Genomic DNA, 21,256 nt, shown 5'->3' with positions numbered 1-21,256 from the left:
GAAGACAGGGGTAGGGTTTGATCCCCGGTCCTCACACTCACTAGGAGCATATGGTCTCTGTCCGGTGGAAACCTAATATGTCCAAAACTGTTACTTTTCAGGATTCAAATTCAAAAGTGTGGCAAAAGTAGCAGATCTACAAGCTCAAAATGTGGCGCGAAATCGAGCTTGTGGATCTGCTACTTTTGTTGCGACGCTGTGGCATAATCAAGTAGGGTGTTAATTTACAAAAAAAACACAAAAAGTTACAATATGGAGATATGGGGTTTCTGCCCGACAACAACGATATGGTCTGTGCACTAACTGGCTGAACCAGCAGGCAGGGACCCCCTCCCACAGTGCTTGGTTCTGGGCCCATAGACTCAAACCCACCTCTTGTTCCTGCTCCAGTGACACGCTCATATTCAAATGTTGTTCAGATGGTCCCTTCATAATGTTTTCCCTCTTTCTACCATTCTGCGGTGGTGGTGTTTCTTTGCAAACGTGGATTTCAAAAAGGAGCGCTGTATTCAATTTAACCCATTAAGACCAGGAACGCATCATGTGTCATGTTCAGATTTCTTTGGGCTATTCAAAAAATAGCAGATATACAAGCTCAGAGCGCGAAGTGCAAATCTTTGAATGTAAATATTTTTAAAGCGAACATTTGTAAAGTATCTTGTTCCAGGGACCCTCAGAAGCAAAGATTTGAGTTACAAATGTTTGCTTTCAAAATATATATATCCAAAGATTTGCAAACATTTTCACGATTTTTCAAAATTAGCAGATCTACAAGCTCATAGCGCGGCATTCGGTGCCGCGCTATGAGCTTGTATATCTGCTATTTTTGAATAGCCAAAGAAATCTAAAAGTGACACAGATGCGTTCCCGTACTGAACGAGTTAAGAGCGAATGATCCCTCTCCGAACAATAAAGCCATTTGGAATCACTGATCTCATTGTGCAGTTTGGTAAACGCTGGATTATAGAACACAAGGCGGCGTTTATTCACGTGTGCCGATTCAGTGCAGCTCGGTGCAGGAACCCCTCTGCGATGACAAAGAGGGAGACCGCAGGATGACTCAGTCTTTGTTGGCAAGCCCAGTGCCGTGCCAGATCTGTGGCACATTAAAGCATCATGCAGTGGTCAAGCTGGAGGAAAATGGACGCCAGGTTTGTTTTTGAGGCCTGTGGATTTGATCCACCAACAGTGTTGATTTCGTCGACTAAAACTATGACGAAAAATGTCCGTCGACTACCTTTTTTCTCTGACGAAAACGAAATAAAAACGAAATAAAAACTAAGCTACGATGACTAAAACCATAGGCGGCGGGTAATGAAGGCTAGGGTAGGCTAAGCCTTCCCAAATGTTATCCTGGAAAATTTTTGAAATTGAGCAAATTATATATAATAAATGTGCGCAGCATTATATATTGTGTGTGCTGTCGCTGCAGCCCCCTGGTGACAATCACGCCTACCCGCCGATCAAAGGAGCACCCTCTCCGCCCCCTCCCTTCAGCAGAAAATAACGTGCATTACTGCGTTCACATCAGCGCAGGCTGCGCAGCACTGCTTGTCACCCTATAACCGAAATAAACTTAATAAAGTAACCAAAAAAGTAACTTTATCCACGGGAAACCCGAAAAAAATCGCGCGCGCGCTTCGCGCGCGCGCGGGGGGGGGGGGACACATGCACGCGCGCTGCGCGCGCGTTAGGGTTTAACATTTTCCGGGAAATAGCTAATTTTAATTCCCGGGAATTTTCAGACCTTTTCCCGGGCTTCCCGGGAATTCCCGTTAAAGGGTAAAAAAAAAAAAAAAGTGCCCAATAAATGCATTTATATGTAGATACTTAAATAGACAATTTTACACGAGGTGCCCAAATGTCCCTATTGTGTCCACCTATGAACTTGCACTAATAATGACTTAATTTGATTTTTTAAAATCATATAAATATAATATATAAATATAATAGCCTGCGGAGATCTGCCCTGTTGCGCAGCGGGTGAAGACAATTAACTTAACGAGGAGCTGCGCTCAAAACGCACTCAAACAATGTCAAACTCTAGCTGCTGAAATAAACGTTCCATTTGTATCATTATTGACAAGAGAATTTGCAAAAGGAATATGTATTTATTGTCCATCAGAGCGCCGGTGAGGTCACAGCTTTTCTCTACTTTTGTAGGATATTGATTTGATAGCCTAAACTTGTCATTTGTTTGCAGTTATTAATTTATATTAGGCTACTTGCTGGATATTATAAGACTCCATGTTGGGATGTTGGCTGTATGTTGTCTATTAATCTATATTTTGTTGTTGATCAAATGTGGGGTTTTGTAGTGTGATTTTGATGTGCACATGCATGCGCTGCCAGCACTGACAATCAATGAGACAGACAGCTGTTGTGCAGTTCACTTGTTCTACTGGGTAGTTCTAGTAAAATGGTACAGTAGTTTGAACGTTCTAAAATGCAAGTGTAGGTAGGGTAGGCTACATTAATGATGATAAAAAAATCGGACCACATCGGTCTAATACTCTCTCTCTCTCTCTCTCTCTCTCTCTCTCTCTCTCTCTCTCTCTCTCTCTCTCTCTCTCCCCCCCCCTCTCCCTCCCTCTCCCTCCCTCTCTCTCTCTCTCTCTCTCTCGCTCTCTCTCGCTCTCTTCAGCTCTCCGGTCTGTCCTCTCTCTCTATCAAAAGCATTGCTTGGCTTGTGCGCATTTTAAGCTGGAATATAGGCTCGATCAAACCTACCTAGGCTACTGTTTATGCAGCGTTTCACTTGATGATGTTGAATCTGAACTAGTCAACTGGTGTCTACCATATTGACAGCAGAGGAAACAGTGAAATCAGCGTGCGTACTGCGCAGGGCAGGCATGGGGCATCACGGCCACTTGTGTTTTATTTTGTTCATTACTGTTACATTCATTCAGTGCGTCCCATATTGGTTCACAACGGGACGATGGGACCCTGCCCTGGTCGGCAACGCGGCAAGTAACTTTCCTAATTATAATAGTAATTCCTCCACGCTGTAGATAGGGCTTTCTACTAATTAGTATTCATTTCTAACAAGAAAAAAAAAAAAACGGGAAGCCCGGGAACCGAAGTGAATTCCCGGGATGGTAAAAAAAACCGAATTCCCGGGATTCCCGCATCCCGGGAATCCCGGTGTTAAACACTAGCGCGCGTGCATGTGTCCCGTACTAGCCTTCCCAAATGTCGGACTCACCCGCCGCCTATGACTAAAACTAAGGCTAAATATATTGACAATTTCGTCAACAAATAAAAACTAGACTAAAATGTTAGGGAGTGACTAGTGGAGAAGAGATCCAATAGAACTGAAAGACAAGTAATTTTATGTTTGGTTGGGCTCGGGTGTTGCGCTATGAAAATAGCAGATCTACAAGCTCACAACGTCGCGCTGCGACGCGTTGTGAGTTTGTAGATCAGCTATTTTCAGCATACAACCAAGTGTAAAATCAGCCATTAAGACGCCTTCAGTGCCCGCCGAAATACATTTTAGTCGACTAAATCAACTGTAGATTTAGTCGACTAAAATCTTATGATATGTAGTTGACTAAAACTAGACAAAAAATAAAACATTTAAGATGACTAAAATATGACTAAAACTAAATAGAATTTTATTCAAAAGACTATGACTAAAACTAAATCAAAATTTGCTGTCAAAATCAACACTGTCCTGTAGATTTCATCCACCGTAACAGCTTCGCCGAAACGACCACGCCACGCCCCACGGCAGCTGACCAACACATGCTGTATAATAATGTTGATGACAATGGTTCCGTGGGAGCCGAGAGCCACGCGAGTTTAGTAAAAAAAAATCTTGGCTTGAATAAGCTACTTATAAATCCACTTGGCTTTAGGAAATAGGTTTTCGCAAAAGGACAATGGCTGCATTGTTGGAAGCTTATTAAGATAAAGGGCTATCTGTAAATGTGATCAACCCCGCTGACAATCAGATGAGCTGAAGCTGCAGGCTATAGACCGGACTCACAGTCAAACGGAGCGACTGACTTGACACATGGACAGACAGACGCACAAACAGACAGACAGTTAGAGGGACGGTCTGCCTGCCAAGTGGGTAGAGAGACTGACAGACGGGGACAATGTCACCCCACAACACATTTATTGACTGACAGTGGGAATTATCGCAAAGACAGGCTTTAAGACAGACAGGAGAGAAAACATATTGTCACTGTCGGTTGTAAACCTTGTATGTCTTTCCAGCACTGTTACTTTTCAGGAAATGGAAAAAATAACCTGTGTTCGATTTCATCAGGGTTTTCCAGTTCCAATTTTGTCTGCTCATTTTGTTTGCGTCATCTCTTCCAGGTTCACTTGTTTATCCTGTATCATGTATGAGTTCTCTCATGTTATAGGAAATTTGGTCAAATTGGTATCCCGGCTTCCGGGTCATGAACGCGATCGAGGCAGACACATTTGCATGAAGCCCCTGCAATATTTTAATTACAACTATAAAAAAGTCTCTTTCACGCATTGAAGCTATATACATACTAGTGTTTAACACCGGGATTCCCGGGATGCGGGAATCCCGGGAATTCGGTTTTTTTTACCATCCCGGGAATTCACTTCGGTTCCCGGGCTTCCCGTTTTTTTTTTTTTCTTGTTAGAAATGAATACTAATTAGTAGAAAGCCCTATCTACAGCGTGGAGGAATTACTATTATAATTAGGAAAGTTACTTGCCGCGTTGCCGACCAGGGCAGGGTCCCATCGTCCCGTTGTGAACCAATATGGGACGCACTGAATGAATGTAACAGTAATGAACAAAATAAAACACAAGTGGCCGTGATGCCCCATGCCTGCCCTGCGCAGTACGCACGCTGATTTCACTGTTTCCTCTGCTGTCAATATGGTAGACACCAGTTGACTAGTTCAGATTCAACATCATCAAGTGAAACGCTGCATAAACAGTAGCCTAGGTAGGTTTGATCGAGCCTATATTCCAGCTTAAAATGCGCACAAGCCAAGCAATGCTTTTGATAGAGAGAGAGGACAGACCGGAGAGCTGAAGAGAGCGAGAGAGAGCGAGAGAGAGAGAGAGAGAGAGAGGGAGGGAGAGGGAGGGAGAGGGGGGGGGAGAGAGAGAGAGAGAGAGAGAGAGAGAGAGAGAGAGAGAGAGAGAGAGAGAGAGAGAGTATTAGACCGATGTGGTCCGATTTTTTTATCATCATTAATGTAGCCTACCCTACCTACACTTGCATTTTAGAACGTTCAAACTACTGTACCATTTTACTAGAACTACCCAGTAGAACAAGTGAACTGCACAACAGCTGTCTGTCTCATTGATTGTCAGTGCTGGCAGCGCATGCATGTGCACATCAAAATCACACTACAAAACCCCACATTTGATCAACAACAAAATATAGATTAATAGACAACATACAGCCAACATCCCAACATGGAGTCTTATAATATCCAGCAAGTAGCCTAATATAAATTAATAACTGCAAACAAATGACAAGTTTAGGCTATCAAATCAATATCCTACAAAAGTAGAGAAAAGCTGTGACCTCACCGGCGCTCTGATGGACAATAAATACATATTCCTTTTGCAAATTCTCTTGTCAATAATGATACAAATGGAACGTTTATTTCAGCAGCTAGAGTTTGACATTGTTTGAGTGCGTTTTGAGCGCAGCTCCTCGTTAAGTTAATTGTCTTCACCCGCTGCGCAACAGGGCAGATCTCCGCAGGCTATTATATTTATATATTATATTTATATGATTTTAAAAAATCAAATTAAGTCATTATTAGTGCAAGTTCATAGGTGGACACAATAGGGACATTTGGGCACCTCGTGTAAAATTGTCTATTTAAGTATCTACATATAAATGCATTTATTGGGCACTTTTTTTTTTTTTTTACCCTTTAACGGGAATTCCCGGGAAGCCCGGGAAAAGGTCTGAAAATTCCCGGGAATTAAAATTAGCTATTTCCCGGAAAATGTTAAACCCTAATACATACATCACTGGCTTTTCTAATATAAATGTTTTCCTGTTTTATTTCATTGATGTAACTTGTTGAAATTGCATCGAAATCGCAAGAAGGACGGCGCTACAGATATGGCTGCGGTCGCTAAGCTAATGGAGGAACTCAAAGTGGCCCTCAACCTCGAATTTAATACAACCAGAGCATCGCTTGAAGCTAAATTGGACTCCATCCAGATAAGGATCTCAGATCACGGACATCGCCTAGATTTAGAAGACTATCGTCTGAGCTATAAAAAGGACAGACATGCAGCCAGTGGCAAAACAAAAGTAGACACTCAAGAGCTTCAGCAATGATGCCTGAACCTACGGGAATACCTTCCTGCAGTTTACATCAGATATACAGGCATTCATCCATGTACTGTTAATGCTTCATTCATTTGTTTTGCTTTAGCTTAATCTTTCACTTTATTTCCATCCCTTATCGTGTTGCCGCTTCCTGATGATGTAATTATGATGAATATCATAGATTTATACGTCCTCAACCCGAAAAATGCAAGCAATACAGTATGTATAGACTAATTCAAAGCCTTCAAAGCTTATAAGACTGAAAAAAATCACTTTATTTCACCACTAATGGAGATTTCAAATGAATATTTCTGTTTTATTTCAACTCCCAGAAAATGCATTAAGAAAGATGTAGCGAGAGATACAGTACCAACTCGTTAAGTCTAATGAATAATCGTTGTGAATCGTGACCACCGCCCACTGCTTTATACAGATGTGCCACTTCAAAACTTCACATGTCCTGCCATCGCCAAGACAGTAAATTTTCAGGGGATTCCCAGGGCAATAAGAGGGACAACGAAGGGCATTTAAAATGCTGAATTATTTTGATGATCACTGCTTTTATGATGCTAATTAATTTGAGCAACTGGTCAAATCACCTTTCGCCTCATAATGAGTCTGACACCTTCTTAAACACACATTCTTTTGTTCTCATGTATATGGATGTCTGTTGAAGGGAAAAACGGGGGTGTGTAGTGACAACTTCTTTTCAGGGGCAAAACAGTGCATTTTAAGGGCAGAAAAGGGAGGAAAAAAAATGCATTTTCAGGGGACTTTCAGGGAAAGAACAGTAACGTGTGAAGTTTTGAAGTGGCACATCTGTATCCAATGAAAGGTAACATTCCGTTTCAGATTCGGCAAGTGTTCAAAAACAACACAAACTACGCAACTCCATCTTGAGTCTGCCGAAAAAAAGCGCTTGTTTGATGGGGGTCTTAAGCCATTTCACATCAAATAATGGACACTGACCCTCCCAGCCTTGACTGACTCTAGTTGCTGATATGCAATCGAGGAGAGTAACTTTTTGGTTTAATGTGTGTGTGTGTGTGTGTGTGTGTGTGTGTGTGTGTGTGTGTGTGTGTGTGTGTGTGTGTGTGTGTGTGTGTGTGTGTGTGTGTGTGTGTGTGCGCTCTCTGCTCTCAGCACGCTCATGGCACATGATGATGACATCAGTAGTACACAATTTAATCACCCACCCAGTGTATTCTAAGGAATGTGACTTTTTCACACAGTGCCATTGCGAATGCACACACAGGGGTATACTATACATCAGGGTTTCTCAGATTGGGTGTGCGGTGGCACCCTAGGGTGCCGTGATGCAAGTCCAGGGGTGCCAAAGGATACTTTGATAATATTTAGAATTGATCAACATCACTTCAGTTTAACCGCTTCATACCCTCTATACTTATTACTTGAACTGTACTTGGTGCGTTCTTTTTCAATCTACACCAAAGCCTCTTCGCTAAAAAAATAGTCGATCTACAAGCTCACAACGTGTCGCGTTGCGACACGTTGTGAGCTTGTAGATCGGTTATTTTTGGCGAATGTTCTCCCCGGAATAGGGATGCTGGGGTTCAAGTGGTTAAATGTCTTAAAAGTACAAAGTTATTTTCAATCTGTCATAATGGAAACAGATATTCTCTCAACTTTTCCTCGTGTCATGCTGTATTTTAGGGGGAAATATTTACACATTTAAGTACCGTAAATATGACAATAAATAGTAAGGTGCTATAAAGTAACAATGTAATTCAGGGGGTGTGCCATGGATGAAAACATTATTTTACAGGGGGTTCCCTGAGCCAAACATTTTTGGAGAACCACTGCTACAGTATACATTACCTCGTAACGGGGACTTCATAGCAGCCTCCACCATGCCCACCAGCAGCTGGAGGCTCTTGGGGTCCTGGGCCAGCCCCGAGGCGAAGGCGGCCAGCGCGTCCGCATGGCGACCGAGGTACTGAAGGGCAACACCCTGTCGGAAGTATGCCTGCAAGAGAGAGAGAGAGAGTCGTCAGCGCCACAGCATGGGGCTTAATACAAACACATTACCAGGCACACGCTCATTTCACATTTGCATTTTTTCCACATGAGCGGCCTGCAGAATGCAGGAACCTTCTCTCTCCTTTGTATTCCCGTAATGGAGCGAAGCACAGGCTGGGTTTTGTACTTGTTAATTGGATTATACGTTTTACATAAAATGCACGTGTTAGACACCGACAGCCTTACTCAGGAGCATCAATTTACTTTCTGCTCACTAGTTTAGTTTCCCCTCTTTCCGTATATACGCTCTCTCTGCCGTGACAGTCAACCAGGCACCTATGTGGAGCACACTGCTGGGATTTCCCTTTGACTGAGTTGGCAGACGAAAAGAGAGGAGAGAGAGGGAGAGAGAAGAGAGAAAGAGAAAACTTTCGTCATGTAGCAATCATAAAAGGACAGCACACGCATAAATACTTCAGAGTCTTCAGCTCTAGGTCTCACAGCTGTAATATAATAATACTCTCTGCCACATTCGATTTTTCTTCCACAGCATCAAACGTGTGCACATGAGTTACTTGTGTGCCGGACGAGCGAAGAAACTTTTTCCTAAAAAAACAACAACGATAAAAAGCAAACACCAACAGTGAAAGTTAATTCCCACAGCTTAACCCATTTAGACCGGGAACGCATCTGTGTCATTTTAAGATGTCTTTGGCTATTTTATTTTTTAACTCAAATCTTTGCTTCTGGGGATTCTACCAATGTCTTCTAAATCCTACATTTTTTTGAAAAACGTATGTTGTTAATATCAGTGGTGCTCAAACCTTTTCATGTCAAGGACCACCGAAAAGTATATGTATTTGGCCGCGGACCCCCACCTCAAAATAGTTGATTCCAGGGACCACCAGAAGCAAAGATTTAAGTTACAAACGTTCGCTTTAAAAATATATATATTGAAGGATTTGAACAACTTTTCAAGATTTTTCAAAAATAGCAGATCTACAAGCTCATAGCGCGGCACCGAGTGCCGCGCTATGAGCTTGTAGATCTGCTATTTTTGAATAGCCAAAGACATCTAAAAATGACACAGATGCGTTCCCGGTCTTAAAGGCTTAACAAAGTCACACGCCCGAGAGAGTATGAGTCAATAAATACTGGAGGGACATAAACGTCATGATGTGACTGCATGCCGACGTATCTGATTGTGAGAGTCTCAAATGTTTTTTGAACGTTCTAGAGAGGATTGAAAACTAAAACAGACCGCTATCGCTTCAATCATCCAAAAAAAAAGCCCCCAACCCAACCCCACCCCCGCACGTCAAAGAGTGTTCTGCGATGTGTCGTCTCTCTGGGCTGGCGAGGGACAAAAAGAGATGTTTTTTTTTTACAACCAAGGCGGTGAGTCTGTCGTCTCCCACCATGTTTGTGTCTTATGGGCTGAGCGGAGACTAGTCCCACAGAGCAGGGGTGGGCAACTTTGATGATGGAGAGGGCCACTATATTTCCACACTCACTCCAGAGGGCCACATTGCATATACTCTAAAACTTTTATCCCACGATTTTGTAACCCATTTTTTCACCCAGCGCCTTTTGTCTGAGTAATCCTGGGCGCTACACTCCCTCTGCCAGCCTAGGGAGAGCCCAGAGCCGAGCTCATGCCTCCTTCAATGCATGAGGAGCTAGCAAGCCGCTTCTTATCACCTGACAGGGGGGAGGTTCCCCGGTAGGACATAGCGCGTGGAAGGAACACGTTATTCAAACCAGTTCCTTTCCCCTCCATCAGGCGCCCCGGCTGACCAGGGGGAGGCAGTATAGAGACCAGGATTACTGTATGTTTTTGTGAGGGTACCTACCCTAGGGGACACGGGGAGCATATTACTGTCGGGCCATTCTATATCACACAAAAGTAGCAAAAATAGCCGATCTACAAGCTCAAAACGTGTCAGGTGTCTGCTATTTTTGCTATTTTTGAACTGGAATCCTGAATTCTTTTTGCTATTTTTGAATTGGAATCCTGAACAGTATTTTTTTAATTTAATTTCAAATGCATTTAGTTATACTTATGTTAACTTTATGAACTTAAATACAAAAACATTGGACATAAAAAAAAAAAACTTTTAAGAAAGAATTTTAATAATAGTCATTAAGCTACTAATAAAGACTGAAGTAATGAATGTTTTCATGTTTGGAATTGTAACAGCTGAAATCAATAATATATCAGTATTCTGATATTAACCTGCGGGCTGCATTAAGTGAAGATGGGGGCTGCATGTGGCCCCCGGGCCGCCAGTTGCCCATGTATGCCACAGACGAACTCTAGTCTACCTGACTCTGCTCTACTACATCAACAGCAAATTCTCCTGTCCACTTTCCAAACAACTACCCACCCCGACCCACCCCCCCTCCTCCCCTTTACAATAGCCAGCCAAGGTATAAACAATGCACACGCAACACACACACACACACACACACACACACACACACACACACACACACACACACACACACACACACACACACACACACACACACACACACACACACACACACACACACACACACACACACACACACACAGTCTCTTAGAGAGGAGTTGCATTCTGAACTCACTCACATTGTCAACATTGCAGAAGAACTACACAGCACAGAGACTGAGAGATAATTGAAAGGCAAAGGCGTTTTGGGTGGCCAGTAAACAATACAGTTCAGACTGAAAAATAAATCTCCCCGTGAGACTTTCCAAACCCTTCCTCCTCCTCAGCTGAGTGTTTGTGTGTGTGAGTTTTTATGTGTCTTTGTGTGCTGTGTGTGCTGTGTGTGCTGTGTGTGCTGTGTGTGTGTGTGTGTGTGTGTGTGTGTGTGTGTGTGTGTGTGTGTGTGATACGTAGGAGAACCCACAGTCTAGTCTTTCGTCTGGCCACCACCTCCCACTGGAGAGAGAGACAAGTTGACTCCTCTATAGCAAGCTTCCAAAAAGTGACACAGGGGCTAATTTGCCATTAGCATCTAAGAGGCCTTTTCATTAGTCTTTCCCCCGGCTTGCCTGTTAACACCACCAGGGAGCAGAGGATTAGGGAAAATGAGACATGACATTGAATTTATGGGGGACCAGTAATTAATTTAGCTGACGTTCAACCACCCCCCTCCCACCCCTGTCTCCAGCCATACCCCCCCCCCCCCCCCCCAAAGAAAAACACCACTTCTGCCTCCTGCCACTTGCATCATAACTCCATCGAAACGGACGAAGGCGCTGAGATTAGATTCAAAGCATTAACCTTTGTTCTAACACTGTTATTATGGGGGTTTTGGGAGCGGAGGGGGGCGGGCAGTGGCGTCCGCTCGATATTAATTGCATCTCGCGGTGGCGAAGTTTGGGCGAGGGAGCCTGTGTGTGAGGAGGAGGAGAGAGGAGAGGAGAGGAGAGGAGAGGCCCGACCCGCTAGACTGTTCTGCCCCAGGGAACCAGAGACATTTAAAAGCACTTCCCCCCTTTGATTAGATTTGCAATATGACTGCTCTACCAGAGATTTCTTTCATTCTCCGTCTGAGCGCTGCTGACCGAGAGAGAGAGAGAGAGAGAGAGAGAGAGAGAGAGAGAGACCGGGGGAATTGGGAGATGGAAGGGAAGAGAGAAAAAAGGATGAAGAAAATAGAGCCTTTTTTGCTTCAAACAAAAAAATTGACATCTCCTTTAATCCCCTTACTTTACCCTGGCCTGCCCTACATGTGCGCGCTTTAAAAGCCCCCCCATACGCCCTCGGAGAGAGAGAGAGCGTTAAAATACTGCAAACACAACAAGCACGTGCATAAATGCATAAATCACAAGACTGACAGGGAGAAATGACAGAATCGATGCGGCACGCGGCCCTTAAAGGAGTTTTTTTTCTGCTATTAATCTCCAGTCGCTGTCCAAACACATCGCATATGGGCCACACACACACACACACACACACACACACACACACACACACACACACACACACACACACACACACACACACACACACACACACACACACACACACACACACACACACACACACAGAAACAGGCATGTGCAATATAGCATCCGCCATTGCATGATCAAACAGCTTGAATTAGTGTACCGCGTAAAAAAAGAGCAGTCATGTTTACAAAAGTATCAGCTGAATACTAATTCAACTGAGTACCAATACTGACACAGATATAAATAGTAATTTATCTTAGGTCGCTGTCCAAACACATCGCGTGGGCCACACACACGCACAGAAACAGGCATTTGCAATATAGAATCCGCCATTGCATGATCAAACAGCTTGAATTAGACAGTATCACGTAAAAAAGAGCGGTCATGTTTACAAAACGTATCAGTTGAATACTAATTCAACTGAGCACCGATACCGACACAGATATTAATAGCAAAAGAAATTCTAAGGCCAATGAATGCACTTACTGTACTGCAGTGTAGTCAGTGTGTTTGCATACTTATTAAGCCATTTAGACCGGGAAAGCATCTTGTGTCATATTAGATTTCTTTGGCTATATACAAGCTTTTAGATCTGCTATTTTTGGGGGGAAATGGTGAAAAGTTGTGTTTTAAAGCGAACATTTATCAAACTCATAACATTTGTAACTCAAATCTTTGCTTCTGGGGGTCCCTGGAACAAAACCTTTTGAGATGGGGGTCCGCGGCCAAATACATATCATTTTGGGGGTCCTTGACATGGAAAAGTTGGAGCACCACTGATATACAGTAGCAACATACTGTTTATTGTTTAGATATTAGTGGCCACGGACCCCCATCTCAAAAGCCCCCAGAAGCAAAGATTTGAGTTACAAATGTTATGAGTTTGAGAAATGTTCACGATTTAAAAAAATAGCAGATCTACAAGCTCATAGCGCGGCACTCGGTGCCGCGCTATGAGCTTGTATATCTGCTATTTTTGAATAGCCAAAGAAATCTAAAAATGACACAGACGCGTTCCCGGTCTTAAGGGGTTAAGTGTATGGTGGGAGATGCTGTAGAGAAAGAGCCAACAAGTTGTCTACAAAATAATGCTGTTGGCGGGATTCAGGAAGCATCTTAAGAGAAGAGGGGTATAGAGAGAGCAAGCATTTACCACTGCACGACATTTCCTATTCACACTTAAGAGGATCTTTTCTAAAAACATAGCAGCATCCACTTAGAGCTGCCGCTCCAGTGATTAGCACAGCCTGTAGGCTCTCAGCTAAACACAGACAGGAAGGAAAGGCAGGCGAAGATGGAGACAGACAGAAAGAGAAACATAGAGACAGACAGAGAGACACAGAGAGAGGGAGAGAGAGACTGAGAGAGAGAGAGAGAGAGAGAGAGCATCCGAGAGAAAGAGAGGGCTTATACACAGAATCGAAAAGGCAAGCCAAATGCTTAACTCTTTAAGACCGGGAACGCATCTGTGTCATTTCTTTGGCTATTCAAAAATAGCAGATATCCAAGCTATGAGCTTGTATATCTGCTATTTTTTGAAGAACAAAATTGTGAAAATGTGTGCAAATCTTTGAATATGATTACACTTTTAACTCAAAACTTTGGGGGGTCCCTGGAACAAAATATTTTGAGATGGGGGTCCGTGGCTAAATGTATATCATTTTGGGGGTCCTTGATACGAAAAAGTTTGAGAACCACTGAGCAACATACGTTTCTTTCCTTCTTTTAAACTGTTAGGATTTAGAAGACATTTGTAGAATCCCCAGAAGCAAATTTTGCATGATTTTTCAAAAATAGCAGATCTACAAGCTCATAGGGCGGCACTCGGTGCCGCGCTATGAGCTTGTAGATCTGCTATTTTTTAATAGCCAAAGCATAAAAATAATGGTTAAAGATGTGTTCCCGGTCTTAACGGGTTAATCTCACTAGCAGAAATCCTCTCCCTAATCAGAATGCGCATTAGAGAGAGTGCCTGTTCAAACTTCTAAGTGTAAACTCTCCTGAAAACTGAAGCATCTTGCGAGGCATCTTGTAACAACACGACACACAACCAACAACAACAGTTCTAATCAGGCGTTATTATATGCCTGGAATTCAATCCCAGCCTAAATTATTGAACCCCTCCTGCGTCTTTATACCTCGGCTATTTAACCCATTAAGACCTGGAACGCATCTGTGTCACTTTAGATTTCTTTGGCTATTCAAAAATAGCAGATATACAAGCTCATAGCGCGGCACCGAGTGCCGCGCTATGAGCTTGTAGATCTGCTATTTTTGAAAAATCTTGAAAATTGGTGCAAATCTTTGAAGATATATTTTTTAAAGCGAACGTTTGTACTGTAACTCAAATCTTTGGTTCTGGGGATTCTGCAAATGTTTCAAATTTTATCTATTTGGCCGTGGACCCCCATCTCAAAATACGTTGTTCCAGGGACCCCCAGAAGTTGTAACAGAGTTAAAAATGTTCTCTTTGAAAATATAAATATTCAAAGATTTTCACAAATTTTCACAATTTTTCAAGTGCCTCGCTATGAACTTGTAGATCTGTTATTTTTGATAGCCAAAGAAATTTTAAAAAGACAGATGCGTTCCCGGTCTTAAAGGGTTAAAGCAACAATGTGCTGATTCCACCGAAGAGAGGATCGACTGCCTGGGAAGGTTTGTCGTTCTTACCCCGAGGGTAAAATCTGTGTGTGTGTGTGTGTGTGTGTGTGTGTGTGTGTGTGTGTGTGTGTGTGTGTGTGTGTGTGTGTGTGTGTGTGTGTGTGTGTGTGTGTGAGAGAGAGATAAAGAGAGATTGTGAGACATTTTTTTGTGCACATAATGTGTGCGAGTTAAGCAACAGAGAGAAAAGAGAGAGACTTGGAAAGACATAAGGAGAACGGAGAGGAGGATAAAAGCTTTTCTTGTCTCTTGAATATTTTAATATTTCATGAATGCTTGTTTGAAGTCATTTTAAATATTCATGGCTTTTTTTTGTGCTTAGGAGGAAGACGAACATGATGAAGAAAAGAAAAAAGAAAATAACGCATTCACTGGTGCAGAAGATACCCACTGTGCTGTAGGTGAGCAATGCACTGTATGAACAGTGAACACGCACGTACGCGCAGTGGTGGGAAAAGTACTCAAATTCTTTACTTAAGTAAAAGTATCAATACCGCAACATAGAAATACTCTGTAGGGGCACGGTGGCGCAGTCGGTGCCACTGTCGCCTCACAGCTAGAAAGTCCTGGGTTCGATTCCTGCCGGGGAACCTGTCGGCGCTGGGGGCGTGTCTTCTCCTCAGTGTCATCAGCGCCCATACCCTAGGTGGGGTTGGCGAAAGGGCCTACTCTGTGTGGAGTTTGCATGTTCTCCCCGTGTCTCCTAGGGTAGTTAATACCCTCACAAAAACATGTACTAATCCTTGTCGCTATACTGCCTCCCCCATGACAGCCAGGGCGCCTGATGGAGGGGAAAGGAACTGGTTGGAATAACGTGTTCCTTCCACGCGCTACGTCCTTCCGGAAACTAATGTATATAGGGCTGAATGTATGTTTTGTAATAATGATCAAAATCTACAAAGTAACTAGTGACTAAAGATTTCAAATAATTCTAGTGGAGTCAAAGTACAATATTTGCCTCTGAGATGTAGTGGAGTAGAAGTAAAAGTACTGAACATTGGAAATACTCCAGTAAAGTTAAAGTACCCCAAAATTGTACCTATAAGTGCAGCACTTCAGCAAATGTACTTAGGTACTTTACACCACTGCGCACACACACACACACACACACACACACACACAAAGAAATACGCCCACCTTGCATTTTCTGTCAGAGGGTAGCTACTAGCTATACTGTACCCGTGGCACACAGACAGTCTGCTGTGCAGTCACAGCAACTGGACAGGAAGTCTGGGTAGAGTGTGGCGCGACACCAACTGTTAGTGTCTCCTCTAATAGCAGATTAATGCCCATGGCATATGTCCTTGTCCCTTTCCCATGTCTCCTCCCCACACCCCCACCCACCCCACCCCCAGGGGTACCCTACCCTCAGCTCCTCCTGTGTGTGTACATGTGTGTGTGTGTGTGTGTGTGTGTGTGCCTGTGTTTTGTCTGATTTCATTCAGGATCTGCGTCTAAACAGGCTCAGCGGCAGCATTCAGTGGGGTATACATTCACACATGCACACATATGGATGGGCCGTGCTGTTAAGACTTAACCCATTAAGACCTGAAGCCGACATTCTACAAATGTCTTCTAAATCCCAACAGTATTCGAAAAAACGTATGTTGCTATATCAGCGGTGCTCAAACTTTTTCATGTCAAGGACCCCCTAAATGATATGCTTTTGGCCGCCGACCCCCATCTCAAAATATTTTGTTCCAGGGACCCCCATGAAGCAAAGATTTCAGCTAAAAATGTTCGCTTTAAAATAAACGTATTCAAAGATTTGCACATATTTTCACGATTTTTCAAAAATAGCAGATCTACAAGCTCATAGTGCGGCACTCGGTGCCGCACTATGAGCTTGTATATCTGCTATTTTTGAATAGCCCAAAGAAATCTAAAAATGACACAGACAGATGCGTTCCCGGTCTTAATGGGTTAATATAAATGGAAAACGCACAGCATGCAGGGAATGGCGTGCACAGGACACGCTTTGATGGCATGCTTAGATTTATGCATTCACACACACACACACACAGGCGTCCCGGCGTCCTGTCTGGCGGCAATTGATTGTACACAATTCCTTATCTAAGTTCTTATAGGAGAGCATGACTGGCGACAGACAGTCACATGACATGACAGCATCGGAGATTCTATGCCAGTCGATAAAAGCTCTCCGCATGGCCCAAGGAGTGTTTATACAGTATAGGTACACAATATTACAGGTGATTCAACCATTTAAGCCCTATTCTGTCCTTTTGTAAATTCAGATTATTTCTTCACCTTTTTGCCTGACCCAAAAAGGGACATCAGGTTGAAAGTGGTTAACCCAAATCACGTACAGCGGAATTAAAGGACGACTTCACCCATCTTCATATAATAGATCCTCACTAATGCTCCTGATACAATTCTGTCATTTTCTACTCAGTCTGTGTCTCATAGGAGGGCTGTGGACACTTCAGAAACCAGTCTACCAAAAATGTTCTATATTTCAATTTTTTATTTTTATTTTTGTTAACGTGAGATCAATGCCTTCCAGTATAGCATGCTAACTTTCCAGGAATAGAAAGCCTGTAGTTTCTATTAGCTTGGATTCTCCATCGATGATGTCACTGGCAGACGGGTTTCTGAACTGTCCACAGCCCTCCTCTGAGACACAGACTGAGTAGACAAAAATGGTGCCATGTTATAATGAGCATTAGTGAGGACCAATTATATGAAGACAGGTTGAAAAATAGGCGAAGTCATCCTTTAAGCATCAGACCAGACGTTTTTTCTCTGTGTAAAGCGAAAAATGCTGTTGAACAAAGACTGTTGTGAGGTATCTAATTGCTTACCACTTCTGAATCTGTCATCATTATAGAAAGCAATCCAAAGCTGCCAAAATCATTTGTAAGAGCTTTGTATTGAGGGCATTTTGCTGCTGGAAGCTTTGCCTCTTGTCTGTCTCTGCTAGTTGAGTTATTTACAGATGTCTGCAGCTACTTTTCTGGGCTGTGTGTGTGTGCGCTCGCTCGCTCGTCGGGAAGTGGAAGAAACTCAAACCAAAGCGACGTCTCCCAAAACAAACAATCGTAACTCTTGGCCCGCAGTGTGACGGCAGCAGCCTGTCACTGAACCAACCCAACGGAAGCCAGCCTAGCCTGCGGTGCCAGGCGCTCCACGATGATGGCCTAGACGACGCCTCTCCCATAGCCCCGTGTCGTCGTGCCTTGATCGCCCCATATCAGCAGTAATAGAGATGCTTTCAAAACAAGCAGAAATCAATACGAGCTGCATAAGCTCCATTTAGAGAGAGAGAGAGAGAGAGAGAGAGAGAGAGAGAGAGAGCCACACCCTTTTCGCTGTGCTGTGGTGTGGTGTGGTGTGGTGTGGTGTGTGTTTGGGATTCCGGCGGCCGGTTGCAGATGGTTTTTCTGATCGCCCACAGGGCAGCCGGTGCCAGCGTAAGCGTCTCTGAACAGGAACCCCTGCCAGCGCCATAATGGAACCCAAATCAGACCATCAAATAGGGGACAGCAGGCGACAAAACCCCACTGCACACGCACACACACACACACACACACGCACGCACACACATCAATAACCCCCATGAGTAAGCGACCCATCTGTCCAACAACAAACATGTATTATTTGGTGGCTCCAGACAGCAGTGGTCCAACACAGCAGGCTGGGACAGTGGGATAAGATTAGACACTAATGGCCTCGGCGTCTCAACAAAGGCATTGCTGCCTTTCTTGTTATTCCCCTGTATCTCCCTGGCTCCTTAAGCCATCGAGACCGGGAACGTACCTGTGTGTCATTTTTAAGATTTCTTTGGGCTATTCAAAAATAGCAGATATACAAGATCAAATGTGTGCAAATCATTGAATATATACATAGGGAACTGGTTGGAATATGGAATGTTCCTTCCACGCGCTACGTCTAACCAGGGAACCTCCCCCCTGTCGGGTGATAAGAAGCGGCCTGCTTGCTCCTCATGCATTGAAGGAGGCATGAACTTCAGCTTGGGCTCTCCCTAGGCTGGCAGAGGGAGAGTAGCGCCCCGGATTACATAGGCAATTGGCACTGGGTGAAAAAATATGGGTTACAAAATCGTGGGAAAAAAAATAATAATAATAATATATATACATTTTAAACTCATATCTTTCCTTCTGGGGGTCCCTGGAACAAAATATTTTGAGATGGGGGTCCGCGGACAAATACATATCATTTTGGGGGTCCTTGACATGAAAAAAGTTTGAGAACCACTGATTTTATAGCAACAAGTTAAAAAAAACGCATTTTCAAGATTTTTCAAAAATAGCTCAAAGAAATCTAAAAAATGACACTCAGTATGCGTTCCCGGTCTTACTGGGTTAACACCGCTAGGTGTTTGTTGTCTGGTCTGGTCCAATGTGTGACCCAGAAATGTCAACGTTGTCGACCTGGCGGGTTTCAAGGCGTGTGCACGGCACGCACGGCACGCACGCTGCTGCTTGCTGCTGCCGTCACCGCAGTCCCCCTCGCATCACATCTCTGCCACCGCCGCACTTTCAAGGTGACACCGGCGCATTGGGCGAAAGTCGATTCGGCACAGGGTACACAAAATGTCAACCTGCTTTAATTTAATATCCAGGGATGACTGTCGGCCAAGACAAATTAGCCGGGAGGAGCAGAGAGAAGACGGGCGGAGGGAAAGAAAAAGGCAAGTGGAATGATTGCTAGTCCAGTGGTGGAACGTAACTAAGTACATGTACTCAGGTACTGTACTTAAGTACAATTTTGAGGGATTTTTACTTTACTGGAGCATGTCCAATTGTCAGTACTTTCACTTGTACTCCACTACATTTCTGAGGCAAATGTTGTATTTCTACTCCACTACAATCATTTGAAAACTTTAGTTACAAGATACTTTGTAGATTTTGATTATTATTACAAAACCTACATTAACCACTTTAGACCTATATACATTTCAGTCATTTGAAAATAGCCGATCTACGAGCTCCTATCCCATCTCACACAAAGATTTGGTGGACCCCCTATAGTAGCCCTGAGGGTCCCGGACCCCCTGTTGAAGACCCCTGCTCTAGATCTCTAGTGCATCAACCACATAATCGCAATGTACAGCTGGTCTGGAGACCTGTGGTTGCATGACCTTTCTCCCCTTTTTGCCTATTCAGTCTCCTGTCTCTATACTATCTTATCAAAATAAAGCAATATCTGCCCAGAAATAGATTAAACGATGCACTAAGTGATGTCACTATTCTGAGTAATGAAACGACAATAAAATCCGCCCACCAGAATGCTGCTCCCATCGTGGGTTTTTCCTTTATTGGTGGCAACGTTTCGAGCCCGGGAGGCTCTTCCTCAGACCTTAAAACATAACCACCAATAAAGAAAAAAAAACACCACGATGGGAGAGAAGCATTCTGGTGTGCAGGATTTTATTGTTGTGTTCATGTTGAATTTTGTGATCCATCCAGCACCCAGCCCAGCAGGACAGGATGTGCTGTGCCTTTTCTCACTTTGTGACACCTTTTTTCCACTATACTCTTGAGTAGTGTCACCATTATCTGTCTCGTCTGTGAGCTTTTGGTTGATATTCTGTCCCCTTATGAAGATCATCTGTTTGGCTAGATGACGTGCACAGATAGAAGAAGAGGGGGACAATGCAAGTCGCCCTGCCAAGCGGTGTGTATCGTGACAGCATGTCTCTGCAGGAACCCGCTGCTCCCGCCGCCATTGTGCTGTCTCATCTGCTCGTGATAAATGAGCGATATCAGTTTTTCCCTTCTGTTTCACTTTGGCTGTCACAATGGATGCACGCAGCGTGACACTTCCCCGATCACAAGTCCTGACCTTCTCTATTTAAGGAGCTCTTTGTCTTTTGGTAATTGTTTTTAGAAGGTGCTACACTACACCCACCTATAGCACTGATAAATGTGAGGCCCGGTGAATACCGAGTGCTGGGGAATTGATTCCCACATACCTGACAATGACCTTTTCCAATTTGAAGTCCTGCACGGGCTGCCAGTTTGATGTGAGCCCCCCCACCGAATCGATGGCTAGCTCGCCGACTACTACGATGTCTCTCCCCTCTCTGACGGCTCCAGCTGGCAAGTCAACTGCAGCCTTTTAACTGGTGGATCTTACTGCTGTTCTCTCAGAAGGCTCTCTGAATAATGAAACATTTACCCTTCAATAGCCGGCTCCGCAAAGAATGATCAGTTTAATTCGCTCTCATTAAAGCCATCTAGCCTAATGGGCTAATTAAGGGCCTTGGATGGAACGGATTCACACAGGAGACTGTGTCACCCCGGCCACCACCCACCACCCCCCCCCCCCCTCTCCTCGGGTTTGAAGCACATCAATGGATCATAAATATTTTACTGCGTCTACCTATA

At 43.8% G+C, this 21,256-nt stretch overlaps 1 protein-coding gene across 2 annotated transcripts in view; it reads right to left on the bottom strand.

Annotated features, from left to right (window-relative positions):
- The window catches only part of ttc28 (tetratricopeptide repeat domain 28), a 400,474-nt gene that overhangs the window by 174,699 nt on the left and 204,519 nt on the right, over positions 1-21,256 (bottom strand). For both annotated transcript variants that reach the window (XM_084056166.1, XM_084056167.1), the window contains one exon: positions 8,135-8,282. In XM_084056166.1, the coding sequence (XP_083912292.1) occupies positions 8,135-8,282 (148 nt within the window). The remainder of the gene's footprint in view (positions 1-8,134; positions 8,283-21,256) is intronic.

This window comes from Gymnoscopelus microlampas (genome assembly GCF_963454915.1).
Source record: "Gymnoscopelus microlampas genome assembly, chromosome: 4".
In the NCBI taxonomy this organism is placed as follows: Eukaryota; Metazoa; Chordata; class Actinopteri; order Myctophiformes; family Myctophidae; genus Gymnoscopelus; species Gymnoscopelus microlampas.
Note: the sequence above shows the minus strand (reverse complement) of the source record. Positions and strands in the feature narration are given on the sequence as shown.